Below are 20,162 nucleotides of genomic sequence, written 5' to 3'. Positions count from 1 at the left end.
ACACACACACACACACACACACACACACACACACACACACACACACTCAGGTCGGTCTCTGTCTTTCGAGTGAGGACATGTGACTTCTGAGAAGACCTGTATGTGAAAAGGGGATTACATCCTGGCCGCTGTTTATCTGTTTATCATGGGGCATAGGCAGGCTGCTGTCTTCCCACAGATAATGGACTCCAGACTGCTGCTGATCCCCGATGACTAGCCCACTACTGATAAAGACTCTCTCTTTCCTTCAGTGACGACTACACAAGACGTCCACTACGCAACATGAAAACCACGATGGCCAGTATCATAAAACAGCGTCCTCATGACCTTAAATACGTTACACAAGTTCCTCTACAGTTTGTGTGTTTGACAGAGGAGAATTCACTTCCAAAGACCTTAGACTAACTTGGGAATTTGTGTGAGTATGATTATCATAAGACATAAAGAGACTACAAGAAGAAGAGATCATGTGCTTTTAATATAAGGATTTAAAGGAACAAATAAATACTAAAATGCTCATAAAATCATTTGGAAAACATGGAATAAACACGAAAATAATTGAGATTTTAGGCTATGCATACAGAGCTGCACTATTCCCACTTCAATATGAGGGACTTGGATGACTTTTCTGTGTCTGTTCTATTCAATTTTAATGTAGTTGCCTGCTTTCCAAACACAAATTATTTGTAATATTCTTTCTTATAATATTCCTTTTGGGTTTAGTGATGTGATATGGATTTATAATGATCCCTGTGGGGAAAGTGGACATTTGTAACGTTAGCTGCAAAGTTAGGAGGAGAAACATCACAGTAGGATTCATTTTGCTTTTTATTTAATCTGGTATCACCAGATTAAAAATATTCCTTCAATGATATGTGTAGTCTGGAGTCTGACTATGTTATGGTATGTGTAGCGAACTTTTTTTGTATATATTTTTTTGTATATTAACAAAGCTAACTGATGGGAAGTATCAACACAAATAAAGCAATCTGTATTTGTCTCCATCTAGTGGACATATGTTGTCATTCTGCCTATGGCTTTAGACAAAAATGAGAGGTAAGTTTAAAAGAAAACAAAAAATGTCACAGCCAAATATTAAGTGTTTAGAATAGGTTGGTCTAATACTGAAATATTTATTTTAAATACGTATTAATTTTTGAGCAGAAGGCTTGCAGCTTTAAGCTTTAGCACAGAAGTGCTAACGTTACACAGTTGCTATAGCAACAGACATGTACATACTAACGTTATGCTAACTGCGCTGGAGTTTAGCTCGCGTTAGTTAACGTTAGGCGATTACGAGAGACTTGTGATAAGAAAAGAAGTGTTTGAGTAAGTTTTTGTCAAGTTCATATCATTAAACATTATATCCTTACGTTTCTTTTATGTAAGTTAGAGTAAACATCCACACCTCTGACGTTCAGCTGTTATTGTTAGCCACTTAACATAACGTTAGCAGCAGCAAGGGCACTATGTTAACTTCACCTAAATGTAAAGACAGTTTGGCTATTATAAGCTACGTTGGGCTATGTAAGTGGTTTTGAACAGCAAAGTCAGTACGTACTGTGTCTCTCTAGGCCTAGGGCATCGCGAATAAAGGCTGGGGACTTCTAAACTAGCTTGTAAACGAGTCCATTGTATGTTATGATTTTAATGTTATTTCCATTTACCAAATGTCTCTATTTATTGTACTTAACGTTAACTATTAACTAATGCTACACTGGGTAACGTTAGTTAGGATAAGGGTAGTTTAGCTCTTAGGGTTTTCTGTATGTAGGTTAGAAATGATGCTGTAGATTGCATGTGCTTTAATTATTTGTAGCATTATCTAGAAAGTATGTTTGTACTTCAAATACATGTCTACTATTTGCTTAGTGTGTATACAAGCTTCAGATAGCTTACCAGGGTGTCCCTTTCACAAATCTGCATTATTTCTTATGATTGTACCTGTATTTTATTGTTTCGTGAAGATTAATTTAATTTGATTGTAATTTAATTTATGATGTCTTTTGGACATTTAGGATCACCACCGCATGTCTCTCTGTTAAAAGATTTGTTGTAGTTAAAAAATGAAAACAATGAGATGTATCTTCCAATACAACAGAGATAACGTTAAATTAAGCCCCAGAGATTGCAGATAATGTATTTTGTGTCTCAGAGGTTGCAGATGGAGCCCTCCTCACAGAGTAGAGGTGGTAGGGGACTGTGGAGCAACCCCAGAGCCACCCAGTACAGTAAGGAGACCCAGGACCTGCTGACATGTGAGAGGATGCACTTGTGGATATTCTGGTGTGGGTGGTTAGGTGTGAATAGGAGATACATATAAAGGATTTGACTGTGTGGGTGTGTGTATGTTCAGGCACATACACGTGTTTTTGCATTTACCATTGTGTACTAGGCATTGAAGTGTAAATTTTTCTGTCTACTGGTGCTCAGTAATGATGCAGGAATCAAGGCTCACCAACCTCCAGAGAAAACAGATCAACGACTGCCTCAAGAGTAAGTTTGAAACCTTTTGATGAGAGGTTGGTGGATGGAGTATAGTGATAATGTGTGTAATAGTACTGTATTATACACAGACATCAAGTATACATATTTTATATATATATATATATAGGGCCCCTCTGGCGTTTCCCACCTCTACATCCTAACCTAGAAAATTTCTCACTTGACTTTGCTGCTGCACTATCCCCTAAACACAATATTTCAAGCATTTAGCATTACTACATTTTTCTACTTTAAAAACCTTTCCCCCACAGATGGAGCAGCTTTACCACTGACCTCTGACCCCATATCATCAGCTTCCCCCCCTCAGCCTAAAACCAATAAATCTGTCCAGAAACGGCTGCCAAGCAAGCCTCAGAAACGCAGTGCCGAATCTTGTCGTTCTGGGAACAGCTACGTCAGAGAAAAGTTCCAACCTGGTCCTATAAGTATGTTCTTGATAGGCCTACATTGTAAAAAAAAATGTCAATATACAGTGGGCCATCTAAACGGTTTGTTTTATTCTCAGCATCCTGAGAAACATTCAGTCTTCTTGTCACTAATTTTTTCTGTTTCTCTCTAGGAGACTTAGAGAAAGAGAAGCGGAGGCTTCAGAGTATATTGGCAACGGGAGAAGAAGAGCCCACAGCTGCATCTTACCAAAATGTTCCCACATGTCGGAACCCAGGAGCGGCGGAGGGGAGAGACCGGTATCAGGAAGGTTAGGCTGACTGCACAGAAACAGAGAAAAGTAACATGGCGTGTTGTAGAATGCCATTACAACCTGAACAGAAACACATCACATTTAAATTTGATGTGTTGTCTAAGAGAGTCTGTTTCTATTATTATCAGCCTACATTCAATTCTACGCTACTCTGCAGACTGCTTGACTAAATATATGCAGGGCTGCTTAAGAAGTCTAATATTAGTGTTTGTTTCTTTTGTAGTTCTGGATGAGATCAAGGACAGAAGACAGTTTCTGGAAGACATGACCTCTCTGGGCCAGGAGAAGCAGTACATCAGCATCATCAACACTGAGATATCCCAGGTGAACATGCAACAGTTTAAATATGGGCTCAAATTAGTCCGTATTATGGTGCCCAGGGTCTTGAACAAACTCTTGGTAACGCAGGTGTCACTTCATTGATTTATCGTTAAGTATGTTTAGTGTGAGGTTCTTTTAAACAATATAGTAAGATGCTGACCCACAGATCAATAGCAATGTAAACAGATCCTTAAAATGGCAAAGTGTCAGATTTCATACAAACTGACAGAGAAAGAGTGTATTATTTATTCTCTCTGAAATACAATTGCACTTAAACCTGTTCTGTGCCACATATCCAATAACAGAGATTACGAGAACTGGAAGAGTTGGACAAGGCCCGCAGTGCAAAGATGGATGCAATGACATCTGAGGGGAAAGGGGTCACTCCACAACAGACTACAGAAAAAATGGACTTGAAAGAGACTCACTGCCATTGACTTAACACTTTGACATTATCTGGGAAACAGCTGCAAGCAATATATCTTCAAATTCAGATTATGAATGGGTCGAGTAAAGTGTGATATAATAAATGTGGTAGAGATTACAGTTGACCGACTGCACTGTGCTTCAACCATACAAGCAGTTCAGGTGTGTTGTTAAGCAGTGAAAGTATTACATTTACAAGAAACATTAACTACTTGCATCAACTTATTTTATTCCTCTGCCTTCCAGTGTCAGTATTGTTTAATAATCTTGCTGCTGAACAACATATAGCTGACAGAAATGTGGCACTACTGGAGCCCTTGGTGTCCCCTGGACAGGAAGACAGGCACAGAGCAGACACATACAGGGATTACCATTAAAATGGAGGACAATCTAAATGACAAAACAGAATGAGTAAACACACTGACATTTACATTAGCTCGAACAAATGACAGTCAACCACATATGCAATTAAATAAATGGCACTTGTACAAACAATATTAACACGTTTTTTCCTATCCACTTTTAAGGCAAAACATGGAAGCATACAGAAAGGCATAGTAAAATATAAATTAATGATTGCATATTCAGTTTTCCCCCAATGGTTTAAACTGTGATAAATGATGTTTGTTATATCTGCCATTTCAAATATTCATTATTGCATGTGTGACTTTTCATATTAATAAACTTTCTAACAGACTTTTGTAGTTTAACACTCCTTCAATCTAATTTTGAGTACTTTCCCACTTCGTTTCCAGTCACACACACACTCACACCATTAAATACTGTATCTACCTTCATCCACTTCTTTGATGATATGCATTTACACAAATGGCACGATCACAGAACTACAACTGAAGAACCTAAGAACAAGGACACCACAAACAATCATAACATAGCAGCTAGAAGAGCTTAGGTATCTGCTGGTGTCTGAGCGTTTCAGGGGTAGATGTTGCAATATTTAAAGCAGAGTTCATCTTTAAAAAGTATTACTTTCACTAGTACCACAGGCTCAAACCAGACGTGACAGAAAACCTTCTCAGATATCGATCCATTGACCTAGTAAGTCAGTGTAACCCAGGAGCAGAGTAAAAACATATTAAAAACTCATAGATATAAGATCCAATTGCATCCAACGGACTTCATTTAAAGTGAACTGACGAATCACACATTTGCTGAATCCTGATAAAGACTTACAGGGTAGAGACACTGTGCAATGCAAGGATAGTGAAGCAACAAAAAACATTTCAGTGCAGTAATTTAGAAACCTACTGTTACCTTCACTGGCATGAAAGGTCAGAGAGCTTGTTGAGTTATACTGTCTCTTTAAAACACAAAGGCAACTGAAAATGGTCACTGAAGTAAGAGGTGAGCAGGGAGTGGATTCTGGGTTGCACTTCAAGTCATTAATGACACAGTTAAAAGAGAACACATCTTCTTGACCTGATGTAATTTTTTTCTCATATCCTTTTTTAATTTTCCTTAGTCTTGTTAAAATAGTCTCATTTCCTCTTGAAGGAGTGGTGCTTTCTACGGTGTTTTCTCCTTGCGGGGGCTGTGGCTTTTGCTTGGTTCTCCTTTATGGCTCAGCCTCTTGAGCACCTTAATGGGTTTGAACTTTGCCCCTTTTTTCTTCTGCGGCTGCTGCTGCTGCTCACCCTCCAGATCCTTATGGAAGTCTGATGAGGATGAAAATGAGTTGATAAAATCAGGAAAAACAATGAAGTAAGGGAGAGAAGACAAAGTAAGAGGCAACATTTACATTTTATGTTCAATGAATCTTTAACAGCGCTACATACAAATGGAGCTTACTCCTCATCATACCTTTTTTCTTCAGCATGGCTTCCATAACTTTATCCTCCTCTTCTTCCCTGTGACAGAATGACTGTTAGATGTTGGGTAGATGCAAACTATCACTGATCAACACAATCCGGGCCACTGCAGAGATACATAGTTAACTGCCAGTCATTGATTACCTCTGCCTGTCCTGGTCCATGTTGTTGACAATTTGGTTGCGCTGTTCAATGATGGTAACCAGCTCAGCCATCAGCTCCTGCTCCCGACTCTTGTCCTCCTCTGTCCAGTCTTTCTCTTGAGGAGGGAAGGGATGATGATGATAAATGATTTAATTTTGTTGTATTAATATGCAATGTGTTTAGAGCATCATTAAGTATTAACATTAATGCACTTCCTAGTTAATCTACCCATCCTGTCAGGAAAGTTGATTGGTGTACTGTATGCCTGAGCAGTGTATGAAAGCACTACTGGAGGAGTTTAGAAAAAAATTAAAACAATCATGTTATAGATTATTATGCAAATGTTAGAAAGTTTAGGTTTTACTGAACCCATGTGCATAGAGGGTCTTCCTTAACATAATCTGTGTGTAGATGTACATGCGAAGTGCGGTTGGCAGTATTTTGTTTTGAAACATGAGGCAAGCATTACAAACACATACAGGCAATCCATTTAACTGAACATCATAAGGCCAAACTCACCTGGCTTGTTGAGAAGACACCTCAGCTCATACTCCACGTCCGCTTGCCTCTCTTCCAGGTTCTGCTGCTTCGCTCTGCAGTTATGAATATTCACACAGTACGTTACACAGTGGTAACCTCTAATTTATTACTACACTTTTAAACTTCTTTATCTAAAGTTATAATGAGCCTAAATAAACTAATCCCTAAATAATAATAAAAAAAAATTTTCCTGGAGAAGCAAAAGTGTTTAACATTTGGATATTGGTTTGATTTGCAAATCAACATCATTGTGTCATATTCCGACTATTTTAGGAATATCTATTCCCCTTGACGGCATGTAATTACAAAAAGCTGGGTGACGTATTCCTGAAAGATTTGTGATGGAGCATATTCTGTGATGGAGAAATGACTGACTTGCATCGAAGTCTTATCATTCTGAACGTCTGATGCTTACGTATAAACCAGTTCAGCTTCTCGTCGTACTAAAAGGTGTTTCTCATGGATGAGAGTGAACCAGTCCACCAGCAGGCGCTCCTCATCCTCATCTGAAAACACAACAGAGGAACACAGAGAGATATTTCTGATATGTTCTGATGTGATATGTTTCTATTATTATGTATTGTTCTTTCATGTCAAATGTAAGGATCTTATCCATTCCCCAATTTTCTCTAGGTGATCATTTGTCTTTTTATAATTATATACTTTCATGAGCTGTTTAAGTTAAGGCAGCCATTTTAGTAAAAAATTCAGTTTTGAATACAGTGAACCTGATTTTTATGCACTGCATGTGGGGACAGTTTCATATCTTTGCAATATTTAACTGGCCTTCAACTGATTTAACTTGCTTATACTCAAGAAACTATATGAAAAATAGCGTGATGTATTACCATTAGGGTTGTCTCTCAGCTTCTTCTCCAGCTCCACTCCCCTCTGCTCCAGTTCATCCAGATGCTTCTCCAGCTGACCCATCTCCCCGTGGATGTCCTCTACTGGGATGTACTGATCTGACTGCACCTGAATGGATGTTTGGATCATTTGAGTACCTCTTATTCTGTGTTTGACACAGAAGTGGAAACATCTATTCAATAAAAAAACATTTATATGCTAAAGCATACAGTATTTGTTGTCTTTAGTTTTTGTACCTTGCGTTTGATAAGAGGGAAGCCATGGCCTGGGGCCGGGGGCCTGGCAGGACGAGGGCCTTTTGGTGGTCTTGTTTGGGATTTAGCAGGGGAGGGAGAAGCTTTCCTGTTGAACGGGTTCTCCTTACAGATCCGCTAAAATGAGAAAAGAGATAAAGCTGGGATATCATGTGCAAAGGTGACTGTTTTATATTGCTTTATTTGTTGGTGGTCCTATTACCTTATTGTGCGATTGGTTGGCTCCTGAGGCCAAAGGGCTGGGGGTCGTCAGGGGTCTTGGTGGAGGGGCTCCAGTCCCCATGCTGCGACTGGTCTGTGGGGTAGCTGGAGCTGAGCTGGCATATGATGGCGTGGGACATGGGTAGGGGTTTTGGGAGGGATGAGTCAAACGTTCGGTCGAGGAGGAGGAGGGAGAGGCCGTAGAGTCGCACGGTGAACAGATGGAAGGCTCTGAGACACTTTTGGTGAAGGCGTGCTCCTTGTCGTTGCTGGCACTGCCACCCAATGGGGGCTGGGCGGAGCTGTGGTCTGAGGCTGAAGACAGACTCTCTGTGCTGAGAGCTGGAGAGGGAGAGCAAGAGGAGGGCTGAGAGTGAGGGAGAACTGAAAAGGAAAGGTTTAGTAAAAACCAAAGAGTAAAGAGAGCAGAAAACAAACAGGAATTAAGATTGAAATGGAGAGAAGATGGGAAACAGAACAAAAAACAATGAACAGAACATCTATATAGAACATCCCTCCCTCTCTCTCTCTCTTTGTACTCGACTCATTGTTCCGGCTCAACTGTGCTAAAGAGCAAACTTCCATTTTAAATTTGAGGTTTTTTGAATCCATATTGAATAAACTGTTTAGGATTTGAAGCCCTTTAAATATGTAACCTCTGCATCAGTGTTGAAAGGGGTGTTTTGTGTGCCTCCAACACGAGGACAGTCAGGTCACGTAGAGGAAGTGGCACTGTCAGGGATGCAGAGTATTATGAGACTGAAAGGTAATTGATAATGTAATGCTGACAGAAGAGCCTGAAAACTGGTTGTTAAAGAAAGGACAATGGAGGAGCTGAGGTTGTAAAGCAAATAAGGCATGCAAACTAGTCCTTTTAAGCTAATGAGGAGACGTTTCTTTTGGATTGTAATGTGCAAAATGAGATGCTAGCTAATTATCCAGAATTCCTGTATAGAAAAAAAAAAAGATGCATCGATAATTGTTTCATCATCGCAATCGAATCATGAGGTGCCTAGAGAGTCACACCCCTAATGTTCTCCACAAACTTACAGATTTCTACCGTACCACCTAAAAGGTAATTTTACACTGGAAAGTATGCACATCTTCACAGAATCACAATAAAAAGGTTCTAGGGTAAAATGTATGGTCTTGTCTTTGCATTTCATTCTTGTATAAAATAAACAGGTAGCTAGATCCATCATAAGAGAGCACAGTTCGATGTTTGTAAAATGCAATGCTGATCAAACGGACCTTGGTTAACAGCAGGTGGCTTTGGAACACGAGGTGCCGGCCGTTTCTTGCTCTTGCTGCTCCCAGGGCTGGCAGAGCGGGACGAGCGTCCTTCACTAGGAGGAGTGTCCGCAGCTGTGGTGTCAGCTGCCCGACCGATGTTGTACCATGGGTGAGTAGCCACAACTGTGGGTGGAATCGCACCTCCTTCTCTCCCCTCTTCTTCCTCTACCTCGTTATTTTCATCATCGTCGTCGTCGTCAAACGGGTTGGAGGGCGGAGGGGGCGTGCTGGGTCTGGAGCCTTCCCCTTTGAGAGAGGACAGAGAGCCTATGTTGGGGGGGGTTGCAAGTCCGGCAGCAGGAGGGGCAGGGGCTTTCTTCTTCTTGGGTTCTGATTGGACCAGGGCCATCCAAGGTGGGTCTTTGGGTTTATGGGCACCACTGGACAGGCTGGACAGTGAGATACACAGACAGGAATGGAGGGGTCACAGAGGGGGAAGACAACAAAATACAGCCAAATGGAGGCACGGAGGGGCAAACGACTACAGTACATGGTGTAAGAACTCACAAAGAGAGACTATGATATGATGAGGGTAGTGAAATGGTGGCAATGGACAGAAAAAGAGGCAGATGTTCAGCTACCTTCCAGGAGACTGTGATCTTTCTCGAGGTTTGGGAGGAATCGCAGGCTTCTGGTTTTCACCTGTAATTTTAAGGACAATGTGAGCATAAATATCAACAGATTCCATCTATTATCAGTTATATTCTGCAGTGAGCACGCACCGACTGTAAGGCCGTCTCCCGTACGTGGTAGCCGAACCCGAGGGGCAGGGCGAGGAGGAGGGGCGGGTTCAGAAACCCGGCGAGGCGCCGGTACTGGCCGGCTGGCACCTTCGTGATGAGTGACAAGTGTAGAAGCGAGGTCCCCATTTGTTGTTTTTTTGGCTGGTGTTTTAGTATCTTCCTCTTTCTCCCCCTCTTCCTCCTCTTCATCGCTCTCATCAAACGGGTTGGGAGGAGAGGAAGAACGTGGTATCTCCTCTGTCTCGCCATCCATCTTGTTTGCTTTTTCCAAAGAGTCTGTTTGGTTTGTTTCAACAGCAGCAACTGTGACAGAGTCATTGGTGGGTGTGTCAGTATAATTTGTTTGGCATACCGGAGAAGGAGTCTTTGACTGGTCCCTCTCAGAGGCTGAGGCGTAGGGAATTGTGCTGCGACCGATCCTGCTGGACTGAACTTCCACTGGTCTTTTATTTAGATCTGGCCGGCCGTTCTGATTGGCTGAAGCATGCCTTGTAATGTGATGTGTACAGACCAACGCCCCAGAGTCGCTTCCTAATTTGTAGGATCCAGGAAGCAAAGTGCTGTGGCACTCTATGCACCTGAGACAACAATGACACAGGATGACAGTAAGATCTTCGACAGGTTATAAAGATTGTTGAGATATAAAGCTACAAAAGATTATTAACATGTCTGTCAAAATAATACATGCAGTGATTAAATGCTCTTTAAATAGACCAAACAATAACTAGTGCTCTTATGTAAACTATATTTTAAATCACACTTGGTCTTACCACCAGTAACCACAGGTGTTACTACTACTAAAATCTTAACCCCTTGATGCCTGAATCTTTTTACAATAAAAAAAAAAAAATATTTGTGTTTTCATTTGCTTTCAAGCTGATTTTAAATTAAGTGAAGATTGTTAATTTGTCTATAGAACATAGAAAAGATAAATTCAGGTATGATGTAGTGATGATGCAAATTAGCGACAACGGGCATAAACGAGAAATCAGGGCTTGCAAAAGGTTCCTAGGCACGTTTCAAATATGCACAAACAGGCATCGGGGGAATACATAGTACTCTATCTTGACTACAGTCTAAAAGAAAGAGGTGTGATGCGAATCAGCATCAAGGGGTTAAGGATTATCACTCATAAGTCAAAAGTATTGTTGTTTTGCTTGCACTGTGAGAAGCATGTTATTATGGTTCCCCAGCACTGATCTCTCATGTCTAAAAAAAGTCCGTGTAACACACAAGTAGAGAGGAGCCGTAGCTGAAGTGTTCACCTGAAGCAGTTGCGATGGTAGAGCTTGCCATCCACCAGAAATCTCTGCACCAGGTGGACGTGTTTCTGGCAGGCGGCGCAGGTGCTGCTGAGAGTGCTGCGCTTGTCTGCTGAGACCACTTCTACACCTGTCTGCGCCGGCTGGCCCGGCTAGCACAAGCGATCGGGACGTTGTTCGCAGTGAGAGGACAGGGAGGAGACGTAAGGGGAAAGGGGGGAAGATGGAGAGTAATGGGGGAGGGGGAGATCAAACACGGAGTCAGGATTTCAGGATGTGGATTGTTCATTCTGTTTAGCGAGCTACCTCTACTTGTTTACTGCTTGATTCATGTGGTTCATTAGTGCATTTCTTTTTCAGTTGAAAACAGCATTTGACTGATACAAACAAGGTTTTTTGGTAACAAAATCCAACCTTCTTGGGTTAGTTATGGCTCTGGGAGTCACATCTTTAAGATATGATTGATACATTACTTTTAGGGATTATTTTTATTTATTTGAGTTTAGTTAAAAAACGGGGGTTAGCAGCAGCATATTCCAGAACTTGGCACACAGTGTTAGGATAGTACTACAGTTAGACTGTTACGTACAAGAGATGGTTAAAAAAAAAAAAAAAAAAAAAAAAAAAAAGACTAACTGTTTTACTTTCACCTCCTAACCCACCCCACCCCCACCCCCACCCTACTGCCTAGGCTCAGGACCAGAGAGTGGAGGGGGGACCAGATGTGAGGAGGAAGGACAGCATGACGAGGAAGGAGTGGAATGGATTTCCATCTGAAAGGGGGGTGGAAGTCGAGGAGGAAGATGCCAGTACATGGGAGTATGAGGAAAGTAGTTGAAAGCATTCGAAAGAAAACAGAGACAGGATATAGAGGCTATCTTTATAGACTTACTCTACCTCGGGTGCTTTGCATTTCCGCTGCTGTGCAACACAAAGCCCACTCAAGGAAGTAGTACTTACAAAATACTTTTGTGGACATTGTTGTACTGCAATGGCAGGATGGGATTTGTATTGTACAGATCTGATGACTTAATACCCCCAAATAGCACATGCAGCATTAATAATTATTAATAATCCAAGGCTCTCAGATACACACCAATATACTACTAGACAAACGTGCTGGTGGTTTCACTGTGCTTCTCCAGGCCTCAAAAGAACAAAATAAACTAAATATTACTTTAAAATACAGCTTGTTGACATTCAGCTCCAGTGGAGTATCATGCTGAAATAATTTAGTTCACTGATACAGTTTTACGAGTAGCCAAGATTAAAAAAAAGAAATCTTAATCAACTCATGCACAGGGTAATTCTGCTAGTGCCAAGTCTTGTTCTTACCTCAGACTCAACCACTTTGTCTTCAAGAGGGGTCGGGGGCCTTTTATGGGCTGGCTCATTATGACCGACAGAACTCAGCCTTTTCATAGAAGGGGGGTTTGCTGTGGACAAGATAGTCATCGCTTAATAATATAAACTCAATATGTAGGCTACTATAAGTTGTTATCACATCCACAAATTATACAAGTTGCTCCACCTCAAGATGTGCAGAGTGTGGACAGTTTTTATGACTGGATGAGAAACACTATAAATGCTAATTTTCTATCAGTCAAAACATGAATATGAATATTTGATGGTTTTATCTGCAAAATATTTGGTCACAATTTTAACAACGACAACATTAACCTCAAAACATTACACGTATTTTATGTACAAACTGCTTTTAGTGAAATCCAACAGAGTTTATTGTACCCACCATTAGACTTGTTGTTGAAGAAGTTGTAGTACTGGGAGACGTATGTGATGATGCTGAGCCGGTCAGGCACTTTCATGGACACCATGTCTTCTGGGTCCAACAGGGCTGGAATCCCCAGCTGTGTCTCTGCCACTTCAAACGCCTACGGTGAAGCAAAGACAAGGGAAGAAACGGAGACTGTAAGCATGCCAATAATAAACTATAGTGATCCACAGGGATGTGATTATTACAAATGTCCCCCGTTCACTTTAACCAGGTCACCAACTCCTCAATATCAGAGTAAGCACAACTCGACACCATAGACTGTATATAAAAACTCAACACACGTGGATTGCTTATTAATATTTCAATGTGTTGTGGCAGTTTGGTATGATCTACCTCAATGTGTTGGGACTATTTATTATTGGTATACAGTAGCTGCAGTGGAAACTTTTGAGAGTGAGGTCTGTGGATCATCTTAAGGAACCAAGACAATGTTTATGGAAAGACACTTTTCAAAGCTTACAGCAGCACAAAGAAAGGTCCATTAGCGACATTGTAATGGGGTGGCAAGAGAAATCTCAGAGACTGATATCTCAAACCTGAGCAAATAAAACCGAAATCTTGACACCTCTAGGGGTAAGAGAGAAAAGTATGTTTTGTTCAGGGAAATGAGTTACTGCATACCATGAAAATGCTTAAATCAAACTAAAGCCTTTATCTGGGTATCACAGAAATCTGGTTATCTGTCTCCATGTAAACATGCAGAAACTGAGGACAGAATAATCACTTTGTTGCATGTGTGCAACAAAGAAAGATGCTTGCCATAGCCCACCAACCAGCACATATAGCACTGGATGCCCTGAATAATCTAACCCTGCTGCCAAAACATCAGTCATTTGCTCATAATGTAATGTTTTGTCCTTTGAGGATAACCATCAGTCTAATGAAAAATTCCAGTGAAGAAATGAGAGAGCAGGTGAGGTTACATAACACAGACACAATTGTTGGCAGTCACACAACACTGACATAATCCAGCCAACAAGTGGTGCACATGGCAGAACTAAACCTAAATTAATCAAAATGCATTATAGTTCACTGTTCAAATAATACCTGGTTTACAGCTAAAATTGTTCACTTGTCCTAGTTCAAACTACCTACTTTCCTGCAAAACAAATGAATGCTCTAGAAACTGATAACATATTACTGATTCCCCACACAGACTCGTTTCACAGCAACAAAACAGCCAGTCTGATATCTTTGTTTAAAAAAAGCCAATTTTGTATGAACCTATTTTAAGTGAAATGCAGTCCAGATAAGAGCTACAGTTCATTATGACAATGAATTAAAGCATGTCAGGGTCACCCAACCTGCCTTTGTGACCCTCCTCCAGACCTCAGTTAAATGCAGCTCGGACCCTTTGGTAAATAGGTGTTTCTATTGAGGATGAGACTTTGTATTAATGTAGGGACAAAGGCTTTGAATAGATTTAATCAAAGGCAGATAAGCAACAATAATAAAAGACCTCCACCACCTTTGTTAGCTTCGTAGGGGGATCCCCTACGGCTGTGGGCTGTCAGTACCAGATGCTTCAACTAAAGAGAGTATGGACATACACTTTAATAATCCATTTTAGCACAGAGAGCAGAAAACTGCGCTCACAAATTCATCTGCTCCTGCTGTTTGGGTTTCTTGACATCAGCCTGGTATCTGCGGACAGTTGCTGGCTAACGTTAGCTACCCAACAGGTGCGGACGGACCAAAGAAAGCAGAATACACACACTGTTCCGCTGACTCCCGTAGCTTTCGTCACCAGAAATGATCCATCGTTAACAAACACAAACAGAGCACAGATACAAGACAGTAATAACAGTCTCATAAACTGTAGTGGGTGTGCATATAACGTACTTATTCCCCTCGCAGCATATACTGCATATAGTAATATATCACTAAGCCCTCTTTTAATGTGATTTATGTTTAAACAGGGACAAGGGAAAAAAAAGTTATGCCTGCTCACTTACACCATGCCACAAAAGTTTAATAATCACTATATAACTGTAGATTACAGGTTTTTCTTTTACTCTGCATTAAGCCATTTTAATTTCATGTGTTATTGTGTTTATTTTCTATTGATAAATATTTTTCTTGTGTTGATATTTATTTATTGTTTAAGTGCAATGCCTTGATAACTGCTGTAACAAAATAAACAACAAAAACAACAAAAGAATATCACAATTTGGGATCAATAAAGTACATGGAGAGAGTCCTTTCTTTCTTTCTTTCTTTCTAGACAATGTTTAAATCCTTCTTAGATCTTTAAGTGTGGCATGGAGTAAGTGTGCAGGCATTACCTATTTTCATACATTTGTAATGTTTAAACAACAACTGATTGATCCCCAAAAAAGAGTGAGAATACATGCTGACTGTAAGCACGTGGAGGGAAGTGAAACTGACACAGCCTACAGTAACTTTATTTGCTACCTATGTAATTCAGGGTGATTCTCCAGAGTCATGTGTGTAGTGCTACTGCACTATTGTCCAATACTACTGATTGCTGACAACAAGGGATCAACCTGTGACAGCAGTCTTATATTAACAGGATTGAACATTGTTAATTGTTAAGTAAACCCATATATAAATTCTGTATAAAAGGGGTGAAGTAATACTGGGAGAGAGACAACCATGAAAACATTTAACATCTGGTTCTTTAATAGTGAAGTCTTACTACGGTGCTTCTCACATTTACAGTTATAATTTACTCGTACAGGATTAGGCCTTGTGGATACAGTAAATTACTTGCTTTACACAGAGTTTTTTTCCTGGTGCTACTGCTACCTACCTCACTTTCCCTGAAAGCTGCTGAACAAAAAGAATGTAAACAGCAGCAAAGAGGTGCCAAAGCTTAGCTCAGACTGAAAATGAGGAGACTCCCATTTCGTCCCAGACGATGGGGAAAAACCCAAAAAAGGAAATGATCATTTAAAGAAAGTTCTTTGCTGGTTGTAATCCAATGACTTGCAATAAGCTGCAAATTCAGCACTTTGCACTTGAAATCCTCTTTACATGGTGTCTCTCCACAGGCTTATGTCAAGAATGTTTTTTATGATCCTGAATGCCCTGGCTTCTTCCCTCTCCCTCTTTGACCTCATCAGGCTCCATCTGGATTAGGTGACATGTCTCTCAGTCTCCACACAGACAGTCAAAGTCACACCCATGATGACTGCATGCAATCATACGGCTGAATAATTTTATGGCTGAATTTAGCGCACATGGTAACAGATGCAACGCCTGAAGCAAAGCAATAGATATGAATTACTTCAGAGGTGATTTATTCCTCCCCTCAAGAGCTAACTGTCACACAAAATCAAAGCATTAGTAACGACAAGATCATAAGGGTCCCAAAACATGCAGCTGTAAAACTGACTCACCAGTCGGTTGTTCTCGTAGACATTCTCTTTAGACAGCGAGCCAAAGTCTCTGTTATGACAAGAAAGAAAATAATGTTAAAATTCAAAACAACATTTGAGAGAAAGCTGAGTGGCCAGGTAGTGAGTTTACAGTTCTATATATATCAACAACTGCAAACCATGATTCCTTTTTTTTTTTTTAAAGATCAGGACTCTTGTAGAAGACCATAAAGTAGTAACTGTCCAAGCCATGGTGATACAGGACGCTACTGTATTTAGCTGGCTGACCTATTTCAACTTATGTTATGATCCATCAAAAAGCTATTATTGGCTTGACAGTATGACCGCAGAAATGGTGAGCAGTTAACTTCCCAACTACCACAGCTGACAAATAGCCCCAAACCACACATAAATGATGCCTGATGTGAAAAACTGCCGGGACAAAAGGAAAGAAGCAGCGGCATCAAACAGGCTGATAATTACAAGGTTCTACTTTGAAAAGCCCGGAGCAAGGAACTAAAGCCAGGCCTCTCACCAGTAAACATCCTGCTGTAAAACTGGAAAATGTCTGCGGTGTTTTGGGATAAAAGTGTGGTTGTGTGCACAAGTAACTGTATGTTAACACAAGTGTGTACCAGTACGACAACAGCACGCCAGAAAAAACACCACGACCCTGGTAAGAGCTTGTGGAGACCATGTGGAACGCTCAAGAAGGCAAAAACCCAGTGAATGAGCTCCGTGTTGGAGCCACACAAAGTGACCTCTGTTCTCTCTAATCTAGTTCCCATGGTCGCAAACACACATTGAGCTGCAGCTATAATGTCAAGACCGTGTCAGAACAAGTCCAATGTGTCAGATCTACAAACATAGCCAGATGGAACTGCAGAAAGCTGTAAAAAACATTGCACAAACTGTCTGCATTTTTGCCACTCACTGAAGTGCAGTGTGTGATCTGAATTGTGAACCTAATCCACTGTGACTCAGATTCTCAGTCCGAGGTTTATTTTGGGAAGGAGGACTGCTGAGGAACAGTGTGTCTGTGTGTCGGGCATTTAAAATCCACATGATCAAAACCTGGGTGAAGCAGCGTATCTGCTAAATCTGGTTCAGACAGATGGAAAAGTTTGTACTAGATCATACGGATTGGGAAGTCGGGACAATATCGTACAAAACTACAACTAAGTAGATGATGTGTGCTGATGAGTGTTTGCGCTGCTATATAGTCCAGCTGCATACATGAAAACATCTTAATTTAAATGCAGTTTTGACTGAACTTTCCCATGCACTTTGTTTAACCAGATCATGGATGATATCATTCAGCCATATCCACTCCCTCTCCGATGGTCTCGGCTGAAATTCAGGCCACTGTACTCATGTCTCTCCTCAGCATCCATGTGATGTATTTTGATGTGAATACATTGGGTGCAGAGTGCAGGGCAGCGCTACAATGGCCTGGCACAACATTAGAGCTAAATCCAGTTTGACAGGCGGAGGTCTCAGCTGCAGATTAGCCTGACTGACTGCCTGTCTGGATCAGAGCAAGTTCTGCTGGGCCACTGCAGCTACACGGAGGCACGCTGACACACAAATTTAGGGAGAGCTAAAAAGCTGGGTGTTTAGGATGTGTCTACTTTCTTAATTTCAGCTTTACTGCTGTGATGTGTACGCAAATATATTCCACTTCACTACCAACCATAGTCCAATTTGCTCCAAAAGATCTGTACCATCTGAAAGGTTAGCAGCATGAGCAAGATGCTTTTTGTTTAAAATCATTCCATCACACCATGGTTTTTACAACAGGACAAAGGAGGGACATAACATGTCCTTTCCTGGATGCTTTTACACAGTCCTCCTACAACAAGGGCGCTGACTTGTTTCAGGATGCAATCAAACCACTTATCCTGATGCTGTCAACAGCAGGTGCTACCCGCTGAGCTACAGAGAGCCACATGATGCTACACAGGACTAGTGCTTTTCCACAGAGATGCATGTCCAATGTGAGTCACATGAAGGTCAGCGTATTTGTCATTCACCTCATCTTCATGTTGATACGTGAGTTCCAGAAACATGTTCATAACAAACACATGATGGCCCTCTTATATAGGAGATGGAAGTACTGAGAGGTTGATCCTCACTAACATACTTAAACTTTTTGGTGTGTTTCTGGTTAAACTCACTTCTCAACTATAAGTTAATAAACAAGTAAGAGATTTCCCGTTTCTGGTCTCTACCAAAACAAGGCAAGTCATCATTTCCTCATCCCTACAATAAATAACTTTACTGACACTGCGGTTATGTTTTGTTGTAGCTTCTGTACTGTGTGTGTGTAGATGTAAAATGCAGAGAGGAGGGGTGTGTTGTTTCAGAGAGGGCATGGCTTGTCAGCCTGACTTAATTACAGCACATTGGCCTCTCATTGTTCATAAAAATATATTACTGTTGTTGTTGGCTATGATAAAAAAAAATATATATATATAAAAAATACAAGTCGGAGAAATATAATATAAATTACATGATTTTTGCATGTGTATAATAATGGTTATCGAACTGCTTGTAATATCATGTTCAGCCGCGCTAATGCAGCGTTTTGAATTAAACAGCATTTAACTTGTACTCTAAAAAGACAGAACTAATCTTTGTTGACAGGAGCCTTACATAATCCCAGTCCTTAAAAACGTCACACTCAGTAATCTTTGGCACAGATGAGTTCACGATCCGGCTACTGAGTGTGTTCTGTATTAGCATCCTGAATGAATTTAACATACTAATTATTAAACTATTTATTTCAGAAACACATGAAAAAGACGTGTCCCTTTCACTGGAGCCAGCTTCTATGTCCCGATCATGTCATTAACCTACTTCACCATAAACTTGAACCACTGTAAATTGTTTTCTCATAATTGCCTATTAGGTTAACTTTCTACGTTGTATCGTTAAGACTTCTGGTTACTTACATCAAATCGGGTCTGTAGCGATGTATTATGGCACAAAACGCCAAACCGTCCCGAAACGACGTTGACATGTCCTTTATTTCCACATCGTTGTAATGTTCACACTGTATCCGACACCACTCCTGGAGAGCCTTCAGAGACCCCATGATACTATATCACAGAAATCCAAGAATTCTTGTCAAATAAAAGCGACGGATTGTTTTGTCCCAGGCGTGACGGGAGACAACAAAAACACGAGTCATACACGAGTCATCTGCAGCGTTTCAGTAAAGGGGCGACAGCCAGGCAACACCCGATTTTGCGATACTACACACTCATTAAGCACCAGTGAGTCACGTTAAAACTAGCATGGCTTGCAAGCTAGATGTTAGCTTACTTTTGTAACTACAAAATGCATTATGTCCCCACGCAATCTTCTGTATCGAGCAAGTGTTTCAGACTTATCTAAACTGGAACTTTGACCAATTAAGAACACGTCTGAAATCCGGAGTTGATCACGTTAGCTTGAAACAAAGTTCTTGACGCAGCCAAGATGCTAACTAGCTAACGTTAGAGTAACGTTACGTTAGCCTACTGCTAGCTTATGTTTGCAGTTTGTTTCTTGTTTGGTGAGCGCTGGCACTGCGAGACGATTGTCTGTCAGTTTTTGGCGATGATGAAATTTCAGTCGAAGCAGAGGTGACAGTTTCCTCCTTTAGGTGGACCAAAACACGGTTTTTGTTTGTCGGTGCAGTCACTGCAATGGCTGTTAAAACGATGAGTAAAAAGTAGTCTTTACCGCGCGCTAACGTTACACGCGACGCCCTGTTTGCAAACAACAAAATTAAAACACACTGTAAAAAGTAAATCCCAGCTAATTAATGTTCATCAAAACAGCCCAGCGCCGATGTCAAGCCATCCTAGCTGCATTGATTAAAATGTTGGCAACCTGCCTGCCGCCCCACTCAATGTCACGTTGTTGTTTCTCTTCGAGCCCAACCGGGGGAGCCA

At 40.9% G+C, this 20,162-nt stretch overlaps 2 protein-coding genes across 9 annotated transcripts; one reads left to right on the top strand and one right to left on the bottom strand.

Moving 5' to 3' along the window:
* Positions 1 to 335: 335 nt before the first annotated feature.
* On the top strand, positions 336 to 7,540 carry lg04h22orf23 (linkage group 04 C22orf23 homolog). Of its 7 annotated transcripts, none has more exons than XM_046047503.1 (8): positions 336 to 418; positions 1,010 to 1,056; positions 2,156 to 2,231; positions 2,434 to 2,496; positions 2,757 to 2,930; positions 3,065 to 3,202; positions 3,429 to 3,529; positions 3,832 to 7,540. In XM_046047503.1, exons 3-8 carry the CDS (start codon positions 2,165 to 2,167, stop codon positions 3,961 to 3,963), a joined length of 675 nt encoding a protein of 224 aa, XP_045903459.1. In that variant the 5' UTR covers positions 336 to 418; positions 1,010 to 1,056; positions 2,156 to 2,164; the 3' UTR covers positions 3,964 to 7,540. The 7 variants fall into 7 exon arrangements, with proteins under 7 accessions (XP_045903459.1, XP_045903455.1, XP_045903457.1 ...); XM_046047499.1 differs by having other exon boundaries at positions 340 to 418; positions 2,156 to 2,258; XM_046047501.1 differs by lacking the exon at positions 1,010 to 1,056 and having other exon boundaries at positions 400 to 418; positions 2,156 to 2,258.
* Positions 4,162 to 20,157, bottom strand: micall1a (MICAL-like 1a). 2 transcript variants are annotated; one of them, XM_046047494.1, is made up of 16 exons: positions 19,176 to 20,157; positions 16,243 to 16,291; positions 12,836 to 12,977; positions 12,421 to 12,521; positions 11,089 to 11,237; positions 9,803 to 10,401; positions 9,662 to 9,722; positions 9,039 to 9,469; positions 7,789 to 8,129; positions 7,569 to 7,703; positions 7,314 to 7,440; positions 6,881 to 6,971; positions 6,445 to 6,518; positions 5,926 to 6,040; positions 5,774 to 5,820; positions 4,162 to 5,628 (listed from the first exon to the last, which is right to left on the bottom strand). In XM_046047494.1, the coding sequence occupies exons 1-16, from the start codon at positions 19,316 to 19,318 to the stop codon at positions 5,480 to 5,482; spliced, it is 2,754 nt and encodes a 917-aa protein (XP_045903450.1). In that variant the 5' UTR covers positions 19,319 to 20,157; the 3' UTR covers positions 4,162 to 5,479. The 2 variants fall into 2 exon arrangements, with proteins under 2 accessions (XP_045903450.1, XP_045903449.1); XM_046047493.1 differs by having other exon boundaries at positions 7,789 to 8,171; positions 19,176 to 20,156.
* Between the last annotated feature and the right edge of the window lie 5 nt (positions 20,158 to 20,162).

Source organism: Micropterus dolomieu, linkage group LG04, assembly GCF_021292245.1.
Source record: "Micropterus dolomieu isolate WLL.071019.BEF.003 ecotype Adirondacks linkage group LG04, ASM2129224v1, whole genome shotgun sequence".
NCBI classification, from domain to species: domain Eukaryota; kingdom Metazoa; phylum Chordata; class Actinopteri; order Centrarchiformes; family Centrarchidae; genus Micropterus; species Micropterus dolomieu.
This window is presented reverse-complemented; position numbering and strand designations above follow the sequence as displayed.